Source organism: Gopherus flavomarginatus, chromosome 11, assembly GCF_025201925.1.
Source record: "Gopherus flavomarginatus isolate rGopFla2 chromosome 11, rGopFla2.mat.asm, whole genome shotgun sequence".
NCBI lineage: Eukaryota > Metazoa > Chordata > Testudines > Testudinidae > Gopherus > Gopherus flavomarginatus.
Genome location: NC_066627.1, coordinates 26,725,248 through 26,740,935, shown reverse-complemented (window position 1 = coordinate 26,740,935; position 15,688 = coordinate 26,725,248). Strand labels below are relative to the sequence as shown.

Sequence of the window (15,688 nt, the reverse complement as noted above, 5' to 3'; positions counted from 1 at the left end):
GGCTTTTCAAGTTCTCCCTCTTAACTGCTGTTAAACCATCTTGCCAAGAGATCTGTGCACATGAGCTTGGCTGCCTCTCCAGATGCTGACAAAGGTGCAAAAGCAAAGAGGAACAATTGATCCTAGCAATATGGGAATTTTGCCCTTGATTTCAATGAAAGGAGGGATCAGGTTCTAAAAAGCAGGTTCCTGTTAGAGATGGGCCCAAGCTACAGAGCTTAGAGCCAGCTGGAACATCAACAAGGTTTGTGTGTGCTGAGGGACGGGGAGTTCAAATCTAGCATAATCTTTGCAAGGCACTGCTCTTATTTCTCTAAGCGGGTTAGAATTTATTTCCATGCTGTGTGAGAACTTTCTGTTCAGTAGTGTCATGAGGGCAGCAGGGCTTTGAGTTTGGAGACACTAATAATAGTCTTGTGCAGAACTTTACAGAAGCCAATCTGGGAGGAGAGTTATAGAGGCAGTGGGGCTGTTTCAAACAATGGTTGATTACACTGAAGAACAAAAAATATAAAATATATTTAAAGTAATCCCGTTTGTGTCTGTATTTTTAGAGGCTCACCTGGCACCTGCATTTTAGCTAGATACTGCAGGCAAAATGATATTAGCCACTCTCCGGGCTAACCAGGTCTGTTAGCATCCATTCCTGCAGGCTGCTCACTGTAAGTTTATTTCCTCTCAAAAGTCTCAAGAGCTCAAATATGAGACATTTTAAAAGCAGCGCTCACATGGTGGAGGCCCACTGTTTACAATTATTTTTAAAAACACAATTTCTCAAAACCTACTATGAAGGTAAAGGTTTGAATAATGGTTTAGAAGAATTCCAGTGAAAGTGGTTTATTTTTGTAGCTCAACGTGGCCTTGCATGGTGGAAAGTCAAACTCAACAGCATTGTGCAAATGCCAAGCACTGGACCACCAGCCTGCCTGTGAACCGGAAGTGGACGGTCTAGTTTTGTTCCCCCGGGGAGTGAAGTGCAAGCAGTAAATAAAGAGTATTAATGGAGGAAAGTGATTTTCAGGAGCTTTGCGGTTTTACTAATCTGTATTATTAACGTACAGGGTTTTTTTTATCTTGCCAGTGGCCTTTTAAGGATAAACATGTTGGGTCAAACCCAGCTCCGGCGTAGCAGCATTAAAACCACCAGGGATGAATATGGCTATTCATGACACAGGGCACAATCTTTAGTGCAGTTAACCGGGGGTTACTCTCTCAGCCCATTCTGACTACGGAGATGAAATTCCTCAACTGGGCTGAACACTTGGAACCTTATTTCCCATCAGAAACTCCCTATAGTCCTGTAGGGACTATCAGACTAGCGAGCATTAGGCGTGCCTGTAACAGTGGAATAGGGGAGCTGCCATATATACCTCTTCTTGGGGGACTTGTATCTTTTTCCATCCACGTGGGCACAAGTTCTGTGCTATGCAGTTCTAGGCCTTGGGCTTGTACCTTCTCAGCTGCTCCAGTTTCCATCCTCGTTTCTTGTCTTGCCCTCTCTCCTCCTGCCTTTCTTTTCTCCCCAATCTCTCTCACTTCCTCTCATTTCACATCCTTTCACTACCAGCTTCGACATACTTTACCACCTCTGTGACTATTGCACAAGCCCCTTTCTGGGCTGCCCTCCCAATCCCTAACTGGGGCAGCAAACCACAGGCCATTATACCAGCGTGAAGGAGAATTGCCATGCCTGGGGGGTTGAGTGATGAGTTATGTCCAGCCACTAGATTTAGGATCATGTTGAAGAAGTATCATCATCTGCTGAGGCAAGACCCATCCACTGGGAGTAGCTTCTCTAACAGCTCCTTGGAGGTGGTGGGATTTACACAATGCTGCTTTGCGTGTTTATATTCCAAGGGCCCAGATTTTGACCAAAAGTAAAAAACGCCAAGATCTGTTTCGACATGTACAGATCACTGGCTTCCCCAGGGCACCAAAACCAGTGGAGACCAGGGAGAACCTTTTGCCAGAAATCCAGTGATTTGGACGGACCGAGGAAATGACAACCCAGTCTGTGGGCAGGCCTCCTCGTTCATTGCTCAACCACTGACTCTGAAGATCTAATATGGTGTTTACAGCCAATCAGATAATCCACTCCCACAGACTTCTGCCCAGCCTGTTGCCTGGAATGAGAATTCTTTCTTTGAGCGGATGAGGGCTTTTTGAGGGCTTCATTATTGTAAAATGCAAGTAAGTCATTGCGGGGTTTGTTTCTTCTTGTTTTTTGCCTGAGCTGGTGAATGTTCCTGACCATTTCACGAGGCAGATTTGTTCAGACTTTCTAAAGACCACCTGATCTCTACCCTGTGTTCCACACGCAATAATCTGCTTAGAGCTTTGACACTTGTCCATTAAACAAAGCTGTTTGGAGTGAGTGGGCCAAACATATTATAAAGACACTCGACTGTAACCTGAAAGCACTGGAATAATAAAATGGACTTTGCACTCTTTTTAAAAGGCTGTGGGGAATTAAGGGCTGCAGTAATACTGCACAGGCTTGATTTCCAGAAGCACTCAGCAGCTGGAGCTCCCATGGATTTCAGATGGAGTTGTGAGTGCTCAACACTTCTGAAAATCAGGTCTTAAATACTTGCTAGGAGATGCTCAAGCAGGGTTCCCTTTACTCCAGCATGGCACCTCTGAACAGACTGCTAGATAATAAAAGCATGCAAGCAAGGATCATCAGTGACACCACAATCCCAGCTCCCAGGTTAATTCAAAGAAAGGATCTAATATACAATCCAGTTTTTAAAGGGGGAGGGAGGCCGTCCTTATTCCACATAAATTGTTACATTTTCCTGGAATTTGGGCCAATTTTGTTGTTAATTTGTTCCGGTTTGCACTTGAACCTGGTATCTCCATTTGTGACATCACAATCTGTTCCATGGAGAAGAGTGTGATGTCATAAAGAAAGGCACTGATGTCACAGGCTCCCAACACAATGGCAAGGGACAAAGGAAATGATGGGGCATCTTCACCCTCCCATAAATTCAGCGTAACGTTGGTGTTAAGCTTAGTGAAAAGTAGAGCATTCACTGGGAACACCAAACTCGGATTCAAATACTGGTAACCGTTGCAAGAGAAGCTGGAAGAACTTACTCAAGTATTGGGGAGGGAGGTGCGGAGCTGGGGAAATACCTCCCATCAGAAATCATTTTCCCGAGGATAACTGGTTGGACACAAGTTTTTCCAGACACTTTAGCGCTGATTCTTTTAAATCGTTTCTTGACATTTAAAAGCTGTCCCCCAGCGTTGTTAGGTTACGTGAGGGTGATGTGCCGGCCTTCTCTCCTGCTCAGCACCAGAGCAAAAGCTGCAGTGGTGGGGAAGAGGGGAGTGCAAGGTATTGAAGTGGAGAAGGAAGAAAATAATAGGTAAGTAAGTATACGCTAGTGTAAAAAGGGGAGTGAAACCGAAGGAGAGCCCAGCAAGGATCTGCTGTGGAGCATCACCAGTTCAGAAGAAATTGAAAAGTGTCTCTCATGGGGTAGGTTTATTCCAGAGAAAGGATGAAGACACCTCCCCTGGAGAAAGCATCGCAAGATGGGACGTGAAGCTTGAGAGTTAAAAGGGTAATGCCCCCCGGTGCAGACTTCCTGAAGTAGTTTAGTAGTTGTACTGGCGCTGGCATGGTTGGTAGACAAAGCTGCCCTGGTGTTTGGCCCGCCGGGGGTGGCGTTCTCTGGCGCGGTTCTGCCGCTGCATGACCTTCTGACTGAGCTTGTGCTTCTCCACCAGCTGCTTTGCCCGCTGGATCCGACGGACTTGGCTGACCTTCTCCAAGATGGCAGCTTTCGCTGTGAGAGAGGTGAGGTGGTGCGGGGTGCGGCGCTCCAGCCGGGGTTCAGGCACATCCCTAGAAAGAGAGAGAGACATTTTAGTTAATGGTCAGGCTCAGGATGACCTCAGACAGGTGAGACACCACTTTGCATTTCCCCAGGGCACGAAGGGGTCAACTGCCAACTGGAGTCACACATGAGACTCCTGACAGCTCCCTTCTGAGTCAAATGTGCAAATGCCCACACAACAAAAGAAGAGATGAGCCCCACGGCATGCTCAGCACAACCAAGAATTGTTCCGTTGGTGGTTGCATGTGGTACTGTGGTGATAGCACCATGGAAATAGAGCTATTTTTCCAAGATCAGTATGATAGGTTAATTCTTTAAAATGCTCGTATTACCCTGGCTGACATTCCCTTAACAACCACTTAGCTGGATTTGCGTGCGTGTCTCTTACACACATACAGGGACAAATTTAGAAGAGATTCTAAGGTGGTTTCTTCTAATCTCTCAGCATGCAAATTACTCCATTTTAGGCTCCCTTTGATTTAGTAATTGGCATTTAATTGAGACCCTTCCCCTACTCATCACCTCTGAATTTGGCCTGCTGTCTCCTGAAAGCAACGCTGTTCAAAGCCCCTTACAAGGCCAATGGAATTATGAGTGAACTGCTCCAAAGGCCAATCTGCAATAAGCAGAGTTGTTAAAAGGAACAGGACTTCCCCAGATCAAACGATTGGCGTGGTTAATCCAGGTTCCATTAGCACAGATGACTCATGGGGAGAAGAGAGCTTCAAAGCCAGCTGCTCGGTCAGCAGAAGTTCTCCTCCAACAATGAGGGAAATCAAGGGCAAATTGAGCTCATTTCCTTCCTACTTTTAACTATTATTTGTAGCCATTTTGCTTTGTATTTCACCCTCTGCCTTCAAACTTTCACTGACTCCAGCCAGACTGGAATTTAGCCCTCTGAAAGAGGAGTTTGCAAAGGGCAAATGAAATCCCAGCCGATGATGCTCAGCATCGTCCTCGAGATTTGCCAAGGGAATTCGCTGTTGCACTGGGCCACGCCCCTCTGTGGTGCTGTATAAACAGTAACGATGTATTTGGCCCATGCTCCTATGGAGTGTTAATGCCAAAAGCCAACAAGCTCTCTGGCTGGCTCATGGCTGGGTCTTAGCCAAGTTTGCCTTTGGTGTGTATGTGCTGTTGTGATACTCTGGTAACACATCCTGAAACACCAAGCAGCCTGCATAGCTTGTAGCTTGCCATGCAGCTGCACATCCGGGCATTGGTTGTGAACTCTGCGGCTGCCAATGGGAGAATGTGTGGGACTGGAAGTAAGAATAGTGCTGTCTCCCAGGAGCGTCCCCTTTCCTGGAAAAGCGGTGGGCTTTGGTCCCCTCTCTTGGGTTATTTTTCTGCCTAGGAGTGTGTGTGGGGGGGGGTGACGGTTCGGTGCCCAGGAGAGCTCAATTTGCAGGAAGAACAGAATTCCAGACTGGAGGATTTTGCGCTCAGAACTAGAACTGCACTGCAGGACCAGGGCGAAGGAGACGTAGATGAGCTGAGATGAGGAGGAAAAGCCAACAAATATCTTTCCTAAAAGAGCCAATGTGGTAAATTCCAAGACACCCAGCGAAAGGTGAGTGGAGCCAAGTCCACTCCAAAGCCTTATTGCCACAGGATCACTTTTTCAGTGTCTGGTTTTCTGCTGTAACGATACCGGTGGTATGACTGAAAGAGTGTGCCCACACTGCGTGGTCTACACCATCTTAAGATGCTTCCCTTCTCAATCACTGCCTTCACAAAGCTCTGAACTTTCTGGAAACAGCTGCACACCATTCTGAACAGATATCCCCGGTGCAATGTTCTGCTCCAAGGGGCCCAGCATTCTGGGCTTTTTCTTACAGTGCATTGTGGGGTGTCTATTGGAACCTACTGGAATTCGGGCTCAAATGAACAAACTCCCATGATTCCCTTCCTAGCATCCCGTAATTTGTCCTTTGTTTGAGAACAAGCACTATTTCTAAAGTCCTGCCCGGCAGTGTGGAGGAAGCACTGCTGAGTGCCGTGACCCTGACCGTCATTAATACGAACAAACCGCTCCACACACGTATGAGCAGCCACACAGCCAGGTAGCTTTGGATGGGTTAGGAGACAGCTGCAGTGTCACAGGAGGGCTGGCCCCTTTAAATGAAGCAGGTCCAGTCCCCCTGTGCCAAAACAGATGCTCTACCTTTGGCCAGTTCAGAGGGCGGAGCAGCACCTGGGGCTAATAAGGATCATGGAGGAGATCTCTGAAGACAGCTGTAGGAGGTCCTTGGGGAAGGCAAGGGAGCAGTGGAGGGGCTTACCAGCTGACATCTTCTTGCTGGAGAACTGGAGCCAGAGGACTCAAGGGAACAGTGGAAGCGTCTCCCTGCTGGCTTTCCTGAGAGGTTAATGAAATAGGGGGATAATGAATGTTCCCTGAGTGAGGACGAACTCCCAGCTGAGAAGTCAGCGGGGGTAAGAGGGGCTTCGCACTGGGAAAAGCAGAGTTGCCCTCCAGCTAGAAGGGTGTCCTGGCAGAAGGACAGGAGAGGGCCTATGAAGAGCCCAGGCGTTGTGGAAGATGCTGGAGTGCAGTATGTGTTGCATCAATGGGCTAGGTGCACTGGGGTGATAAATGGACTACGTCCGGGGACTTTTGCTCTGGATTATTTTCACTGTTTGTAATAACCTTGTCCCAAGGGGCAGGGGATATGATTGAGGCAAGACAGCCTGTCATGGAGTCCTTTGAGGGCTGAGAGGGGAAGTGATGGTAAGCAAGGTGCTAGGATACCCAGGTGCAGGGGCACTTGGGAATAAAGTGGAATCATTCACGCACAGTGATGCTGTGTCAATATGGCCAGAGAAGGAGGATGAAACTGAACAGTTATTTCTGTACAACCCTTTCCTGGAGTGAGTTCACTGGACTGAGCTCTGCATGTGGGCTTGGCAAACTAGCCCTGACTACTACTTCTGGGGTATGACTTCTGAGTGCAGAATGAATGAGTTGTTGGGTAAGTGATGTAGCCACTCTATCATGGCAGCATCATCCAGGGACATCAAACACGTCCATCCATCATCAAGATGATAAGGAGTGCAGTCCATAACCAGATGGCACGCTCTTTGTTCTTGAGCTCCACAGGGATGGGATGGGGAGATCAAGAAGCCCCACAGTAAAGATGCAAGTTAAACTGCCCGTGACCACAACATAATGGGACATGGGGGACACATCAGGATGCTTCATGTTGGCTTCTACCATTAACTTCCCAGGAAGCAAGGAGGACAATCCTGACAACTTGGCCAGTGACCTGCTAACAATGTTACAGCATTGACTGGTGGGACAGGATAGTAATGGAGAACTGGTGATGGCAGCACTTCAGGATGTGGGAAGGCTCCTTTCTGCAAGACTTGCGTGGAGTTCACTCCAGAGCTGCAGCAGTGGAACACCAACAGGAGAGCTGCCCTCAGCGTGGAGAAGTGTGGAGTCACCAACATCTAGAAGCTTGCCACTCTTGATTGCTACCTGTCAGGCTGCTGTGGGTAGATCAACTATTAGGGCTGTGAGTGGAGGGTTCCCAGAATTGTATAGGAGGCATGGATGGGACCCATGTGGCTATTACTGGCCACCACACCAGTCCTCCGAGTTCATCAACAGCAAGGCCAAGTTGATTACTGTGGAACGTTCACCACTATGAATGTGGGGTGGTTTGGATTGGTCCATTATAGCAGAGCTCCTGTGCTTTCCCGCTTTGCTGGGCATGTCCCAGGGGTGCCCCATCTCCTGCATTTGCTCTGCCAGGTCTTGGCATTCCATTACTGCTGTGCAGAAGGTCCTGGACATGCTCCTCTCCTCAGAAAGCGAGAAGTCCAGGCCCTCCTGACAGGTCCATGTGGAAACACAGAACATGGTTTGGTATGTGACTCTGAGTCTGTAAACTCTTCACAAGCTGAAATTGCAGAGGGGCATGCCAGGGTGCCCGTTAAACAGGGAGAGGACAGCCAGTCAAGGTGCCTCCAAAGGAATAGAGGGCAGGCAGGGAAACAGACAGGCCAGTCAAGGCATGAAGCTATGCAACGTGGGACAGCAGTGGGACAATTGCCAGGACCAGTGTAATTAATCGGAAATAGAGAGGCACCCACATGAATCTTAGACCATATCAAGTCTTTCCAGCGTAGAGTTTGCTCACTTCCGAAGCCAATGAATGAAAGCGGGATAGGATCCCGGATGAAAAAAGCAAAACAAAAATCCTTTTGTGGGTGCTAAAAATTAATGTTATAAGGAAAGAACGTTCCCTTGGAGACAAGGCTGTAGAGGCCACGGACCATCCCCCCACCCTTAATATGAAAGTCTCTCTTTAGCGTTTTAGCCAGATGGCATTGCCTGGATATCTAGCCACTGGGCAAGGCCTGTCCCCCCAAACTGCAGCTGTAACCCCAGCTCTGCCACTGATTTGCAGTGTGACCTTGGGCTAGTCTCTTAATGCCTCCATTCCTCTGCCTCCCCAGCTGGAAAGCAGAGATGATGATACCTGTCTGCCTTTGCCATGGGCTACAGACACACCACGTACTATTATTACTATCCGCAGCGTCCCAGGCTGGACTCACCCTTCACTGATCGGTTCGTCAGGGCTCTCCCTTTCCACCACAATGCTGTTGCTGGTGACATAGACGGACATGCTGGGGTGTTCGATCAAGAGGTCCTCCATGGGGTTGCTCTCCAACCTGACGGGGTCGGGGCCTTCTGCAGTAAAACAGGGGGGAGGGGTGACAAACCAACTCTCGTCCATCAAGCAGGGGTCTGGCTGGGAGGGCACGGGCCTGTCGACACAGTCACTGAGTGAGTGGGGCGACGAAGTGGTAGGTGGGGGGGACCCAGGACAGGACTGGGAAGTGCAAACGGAATCCCTCTCACCTACCCGCTGCTCTTCGCTTGGGGCTGAAGTGTAACTAGCTAATGAGAGACGAGAGCCACCATCCACAAGGTGGGAGCAGCCAAAAAACCAGGGTCGTTTGAAGCCATGCAGAGTGGGGGCAGGGCAGGGGAGGCAAGCAGGGGGAAGAATAAAGAAGCAGAGAGACACACACACATACAATATACAGTAGGTGGGGAGGGAAGAGGAGGGGGAAAGGGGGGAGAAAAAGGGGGCATTATTAGTAAAAATGACACCCCAACAGCATTACTGTTTTCTTTCTTTTCAGTCGATAAAACCTTTACCGAAGTATAAACCACCATGCAAAATAAAAACACCACCACAGCACAGCGCGGCCACCTCAAGGGGCGATGCAGCCAAGCATCCGCGTGCCCAAGGGACCGCTAAGAATGATGAGAGCACCGACAGGGAAAAGTACGGGGGACTGGTCTCGCTTGTGCTTTGCTCTCGGACAGATGTGCTCCATCCGCCCCACCTAACCCAATCGCAGCCTGGCAGGAGTCAGGAGGAAACATCCCTGCAGGGCTGCTTCCTCCTTCCTGTGGCCAAGCGGAGCATTCCGAAGGGCTAGGCTACACGGTTATGGCAGCACTAGACTCGAGACAGGGGACTCCCTTCCAGTGCGCCGGCTCCCTGAGCTGGTTACTGGTGGTGGAGGTTGACGGCGTATTGGAACTGGATTCTAAACCTGGACTGTCTACACTTATGTGGCCAACACTGTAACTGAGCACTGTATTTTAACCAGGGCCCTGGTCCCCATCATAGCTGTGATGTTGATGGGGCCTTCCTAAGCCTAAATGGCAGCCATGTCATAATTTACGGAGCTGCTCAGAATCTGTTAGTTCCTCTCCCTGTTTCTTGTCATCAGTTTCTTGCCGCTCAGGTGAAAGAGTGTGATTCCAGGGCTCCCTCGCTCTGATATTGGCTGTGTTATAGCAGAGAAGATGTTGTTATGGCTAGATTCAGTCAGGACTGCTCTGCTGAGCTCCTCGGTGTGCTTCAGACTGGTCTGGTGAAGGGGGTGTCCTTCTGGTCTAGTGAAGGGGGAGCCCTGAGCAAAGATCTATTTGTGGAGTCTAGTGTTCGACCCCTCTGCGGGTTGGGGTGTGAGTGAAACCTGAGCAGCATGTGTGTCTGCAGCAAGACAAAGAGAAGGAAGAAATATGAAAGCACAAAGTGCTGGGCAGACTCTCCATCACTCCTTTGACACTGATGGCTTCAATTAGTCCCATCAATGATGCATCTGCCTACAGTGAGCAACTGTGGTCCAGTGTGGGCTGGGAGAGCTGAGACCCGGATTTACAGCTTTCCCTTGTCACTGAATCACGAGGTGACCTTGGGAAAGACCATTCATCTCTCTGCCAGCTGTAAGGCGTGGTTAGTAATCCGTAGCCTCCTTTGTAGACTGCTTGGAGAGCGATGGATGAGAAGTGCTCTATAGGTGCTAAGCATTAATTTCTTTCAGGCCAGCATGAATTTTATGGATGATCATAATAATACTGGGAGGCGGTGTGGAGAAGTGGTTAAAGCAAAGCGAAGTCACAATCAAAATCCTGGCTGCTGTCCTCTGTTTTGCCACTAACTTCCCGTGCGACCTTTGACAAATGACTTAAACTGTTTGTGCCTCCATTTTTCCTTCTGTACAAAGGGCAGAATAACTCTTTCCTTACAGGGAGTTGTAAAAGGCGTGGAGAGCTTCAATAGGCATCATCTTTTGTAAAATTCTGAGAAAAGAATCATTTAACAAAATGCTGGGTCAGTTGTTCATGAGACAGGACAAAAGGGGCGATGGTGTTTGGGTTGGGAGAGTGCAGCCAATGAGAGACTTCATTTCAGGGGACATAGTTCCAAAGGGCTTATGCTGGTCCAGAGTTAGACTTCCATAGAGCAGGAAGTCATTCTCCCGGTCCCTGGATATTGGGCTATTACTAGTTGTCGAGAGGCCCGGCTGGAGATTATTTAGTGACACAAAGACAAGTTCGGAGTGGTTTGGGTTGCTTGTTTTTTTTTTTTACTTCTCGGAACCTCTACTGCTTGAGCCAATTGTGTAACTGGGAGAAGAGGAGAGGATCTGGCTAAACGAGCCTCTGATCCACCAAGCACTTGGGTTCCCATGGAGGCTTCCTTCCAGACAGGCAATAAGTGTAACTGCCAGGAAGTGGAAGGGGAACCTAAAATTCCCAGGCTCAATTTTCACTGAGCACACAGATCAGAATGGCCTATGGTTTTGCGCTTGTGGTACTCAGCCATTCAGGTTGGGCAACCAGCACCATGTGTGTCCTCCTGCCAGGTCATGGGCACTGAGGACTCCACTTTTGCACGGACTTTTCATGCCTCCTTTCCCAACCTGTGACAGGGTGCCTGGCCCTTTAAAGGGAGAGAGGGCTTAGCCCACCTGTGACACAGCTGATTCGCTGCCCCAGGTGGAGAAAACGAATTCAGTCATGTGAGAGACGGTCACCTGATTAAACCAGGATGGGAGGGTTAGACAAACAGAGGCATGTGGACAGCCAGGGGAGACAGCGAGAAGCTGGAGAAGAGGGAAGGTGCGGGGTATAGCCTCCAGCAGCTCAGAGAGCAGGAAGAGACAGCCTCTGATGTTGGGGTGAAGAAGGCTCCTCTCCAGGATCAGGAACCTGTGTGAATCTGCACAGCCTGGGGGAGAAGGCCTGTGACACGCCTCAGTGAGGCATGATGGTGGAGAAGTACAGACAACAGACCCTCAGGTAGGGGGAACTGGGTCCAGCCCGAGTCTGGGTGGAAAAGTGTTTATTTGGGTTCAGCAAAGAAGAAGCCAAGCAGAGGAATTTTGTTTTAATTTTTTGGACTGTGTGGAATTCTTAAAGGGCCCTGAGCAGAATGGAAAACTGAGGCAGGATGCAGCAGAGCCACTCCGGGCCATGAGGCGTGTTTAGGAGGCAGCATACCCAGCCACAAGCTGATCCCAGGGGTCTAGCTCACCGCTAGCGAGACTAGATCTTTTGAGTCTCTTTCCATCAAGCAAAGGGTGTCCTGCTGATAAAACAACCAGGACTTGCTCTTGTACCAGTTGGTAGCTTTATTCTTAGTCTCTTTCCAGGATATCTAAAAATATCTGAAAAGGAAGAGTGACTGTGGTAAAAAAAAGAGGCTGCTGGGGCAGCGGCAGGAATAGAAAGGCAGGGCACAGAAGGTTGTTTGCTCAAGTTCTCTGCTTAAGTTGTAAGCAAATGGTCCTAAGCTGTCATTGCAAATGGCTGAGTGAGCTAATCTACCCCCCAAAGGAAAAGGCACAAACTATTTAAATTAAGATGGAGAAGCCCCATCTACACTGACCTGCTGCTGCTAACTGCTGTCTGCAGAAGGGCCCCTGATCAGGGCTGGAAGTGGTAAACCTTGAAAAGCAATCTCTAAGGGCGACTCAGTGTTATCACCTAGACCAGAGGTGAGCAAACTACGGCCCGTGAGCCACATCCGGCCTGCGGGACCGTCCTGCCTGGCCCTGAGCTCCCAGCTGGGGAGGCTGGCCCCCGGCCCCTCCCCTGCTGTCCCCTCTCCCCCGCAGCCTCAGCGCGCTGGCCCTGCCAGGCAGCGCGGTGGCACAGTAAGGGGGCGGGGAGTCCCGGGAGGCAGTTGGGGACAGAGAGCAGGGGGCGGTTGGATGGGGTGGAGGTTTGCGGGGGTGGGGGACAGGCAGGGGATGGGGAACGGGGGCAGGGGTTGGATAGGCATGGGAGTCCCAGGGGGCCTGTCAGAGGGCTGGGGTGTGGATGGGGGTCAGGGCAGTCGGGAAGCAGGGGGAGTTGGCTAGGGGGTGGGGTCCCTGGGCAGCGGATAGGGGCAAGGGGTCCCGGGAGGGGACGATCAGGGGACAAGGAGCGGGGGGGGTTGGATGGGTCAGGAGTTCTGAGGGGGGCAGTCAGGGGGTGGGGCGTGGAAAGGGGCGGATTGGGGGGGCAGGCTGTTTGGGGAGGCACAGACTTCCCTACCCGGCCCTCAATACAGTTTTGCAACCCCGATGTGATGCTCAGGCCAAAAAGTTTGCCCATCCCTGACCTAGACACAGCAGCATTGGCCTGAAGCTGTGTTGGGAATAATTTCACTTTCACTTCTAGGGGAATAAAAGGGCCTTAGAAGTGAAACTATTCCCAAATCCTGCAGCAAATGGCTGCTAGACATCAGACGGCCTAAAGCGGTGTTGGGAATAGTTTCACTTCGAGGGGACCTTCATAAGAACACAAGAGGTGCCATATTGGGTCAGACCAATGGTCCATCTAGCCTAGTAACCTGTCTCTGACAGTGGGCAGCGCCAGAGCTTCTGGGGGAGTGGTTTCTGAGACACCTCCATTGTGCACCACCCCAACAGAGATCAGCTGACGCATGTAATGACCTTGGGATTCATTAAACAACAAACCAGTGAATGAGAAAGGAATAAAACTTTTAACAGAATAAACTAGAGAGTTTCTGTGGTGAACTGCTGGGCACAGCTACACTGGATTGTCAACCCCAGCTTCCAGGGCACATCTCTACATTCCTCTATTCACAATACTGTCCCTTAAGAGGGAGTGTCTCTAAATTATAATCTTCCACAAACATATCTCTACATCTTCCCTCTTAAAAAAAAAACCAATTAGCTCTTATATGCATATATATAAACAGCTAACAACTATCTAATAACACATGCATAAAATTCTCAACCCATCTAGTTCATTTCCATAAACCAATGTGTCAGCTACCTAGAGAGGAGAGGTTACCAGCACATCAGTCTGGAGCGAGTCTTTACCACTCACTTTCCACAAAAACCCCTTCTCCTAGCAGGTTAGCAAGTCTCTGAGTCTCTCAGGATGTTTAATCTCCTTCTCTGATCTTCTCAGTATCAGCTTGATCATAATGGTCCATTCTGACCTTAAAGTCTATGACCTTTTCATTAGCAGCTGAGTTTTTCTCTTGCTCTTGGCCGGTTTCTCCTTCTTCCTTTGATGATAAATGATCAATTGGGAAATGCCAGCGTCCACACTGACAGTCAATGTTTTGGAATTTTCTGGGATTACTCTTAGATCCCTTTGATTGCTGTTAAAATGTGTCCACCCTGGTCTGTCTGGAACACATAAAACTTTGGATGCAGCTGTTCTTTAATGGTACCCCTTTGGCCTCGGTAGAGGTATGATTTCTCAGGCATGCTCTCTCGCCTGGGTTAGGAGAGGGGAGGGCCCTTTTGTCAAAATAAAATTTCTGCTTCTACTTCTGATTTTCTTTCATCCTCTGTATGGTTTCCTTGTTATGAGATTTCAGCAAGTTATCAGTGACTGGTAAATTAGATCGGATTCTTCTTCCCATTAACAGCTGAGCTGGAGAAGAGCCATTCTCCAGAGGTGCACTTCGGTAAACAAGTAAAGCTTTATACAAATCAGCCCCACTGACAAAAGCCTTTTTCATAAGGTTCTTTACTGTCTGTATAGACCAGGGGTCTTAAACTCAAATGACCACGAGGGCCACATGAGGGCTAGTTCATTGGCGCAAGGGCCGCATCACTGACACACCCACCCCTCGCTGCCCCCGGCCCTGCCCCCACTCCACCCCTTCCATGAGGCCCCACCTCTTCCCACCCCTTCCCTGCCCCCATTCCAATCCCTTCCCTGAAGTCCCCACCCCAACTCCGCCCCCCTCCTTGCCCCCAGAGGGTACCTGAGGGGTGTGGCAGGGTCTCAGGGCAGACAGTTGAGGTGAGCAGGGGGCTTGGGGTGCAGAAGGGTGTGGGATGCAGCATGGGGCTCAGTGCAGAGGGTTGGGGTGTGGGGTGCGGGAGGGGGCTCAGGGCAGGGAGTTGGGGTGCAGCAGGGGGTTGGGGTGCAGGCAGGGGGCTCGATGGGATTGGGGTGCAGAAGGGGTGTGGGGTGCAGGCAGGGAGCTCAGGACACGGGGTTGGTGTGTGGGGTGCAGCAGGGGGCTCAGGGCAGGGGATTGGGGTGCAGAAGGGTGTGGGGTGCAGGCAGGGGGCTCAATGGGATTGGGGTGCAGAATGGGTGTGGGGTGCAGGCAGGGAGCTCAGGACACGGGGTTGGTGTGTGGGGTGCAGCAGGGGGCTCAGGGCAGGGGATTGGGGTGCAGAAGGGTGTGGGGTGTCGGCAGGGGGCTCGATGGGATTGGGGTGCAGAAGGGGTGTGGGGTGCAGGCAGGGAGCTCAGGGCATGGGGTTGGTGTGTGGGGTGCAGCAGGAGGCTCAGGGCACGGGCTTGAGGTGCAGGCAGGGGGTTCAGGGCAGGGAGTTGCGGGGCAGGGTGCAGGAGAGCTTCAGACTCCAGGGTGGCAGCGGCGCACACCATGGCTGGGCAGGCTGCCAGCCCCGGCCCCAATCTGCTCCAGGAAGTAGCTGGAACCATGCCCATGTGGCCCCTGAGGAGGGGGACGCAGGGCTCCACACACTGTTTGTCGCGCCTCCAGGTACCTCCCCCAAAGCTCCCATTGGCCAAGGTTTCCTGTTCCTGGCCAATGGGAGCTGTGGGGGGGGGGAGCCCCCTGTTCTCCCCCTGGCTGCAGGGACGTGATACCAGCCGTTTCAGGGAGCGGTACGGGGCTCGAAGGGGGCAATCCTGTGGCTGTAGTTTGCCCACCCCTGGCTTGGAGGTAGGCCAGGGGGGTGGGGGTAGTCCACTTGGCGGGCTGCATGTTTGAGACCCCCTGGTATAGACCTTTCCACAAGCCCATCTGATGGGGGATAATTTGGACTTGATGTTTTGTGATGAAAATTCCAATTTATAACAAATGCCTAAAATCTGCATTGGAAAACTGCAGCCCATTATCACTAAAGATTTCAACTGAAATTCCATGTCTGGAGAAGGTTCCTTTCATGCTGGCTATCACTGACTTACTATTAGTATGGTGCAGTGAGCAAATTGCTGGATACAGAGAATAATAATCTGTGACTATTAACTAATCCTTTAATTGCCAGGTAAATAAGTGAGGGCTAAC

The 15,688-nt window shown here is 50.4% G+C and overlaps 1 protein-coding gene across 2 annotated transcripts in view; it reads right to left on the bottom strand.

Moving 5' to 3' along the window:
• Positions 1-2,629: 2,629 nt before the first annotated feature.
• Positions 2,630-15,688, bottom strand: part of TP53INP2 (tumor protein p53 inducible nuclear protein 2) — a 46,826-nt gene continuing 33,767 nt past the window's right edge. Inside the window, exons 3-4 of one of the 2 annotated variants that reach the window (XM_050917476.1) lie at positions 8,415-8,760; positions 2,630-3,856 (exon numbers count right to left, since the gene is read on the bottom strand). In XM_050917476.1, the coding sequence (XP_050773433.1) occupies positions 3,607-3,856; positions 8,415-8,760 (596 nt within the window). In that variant the 3' untranslated portion in view covers positions 2,630-3,606. The remainder of the gene's footprint in view (positions 3,857-8,414; positions 8,761-15,688) is intronic. The other variant, XM_050917477.1, reaches the window with a different exon arrangement.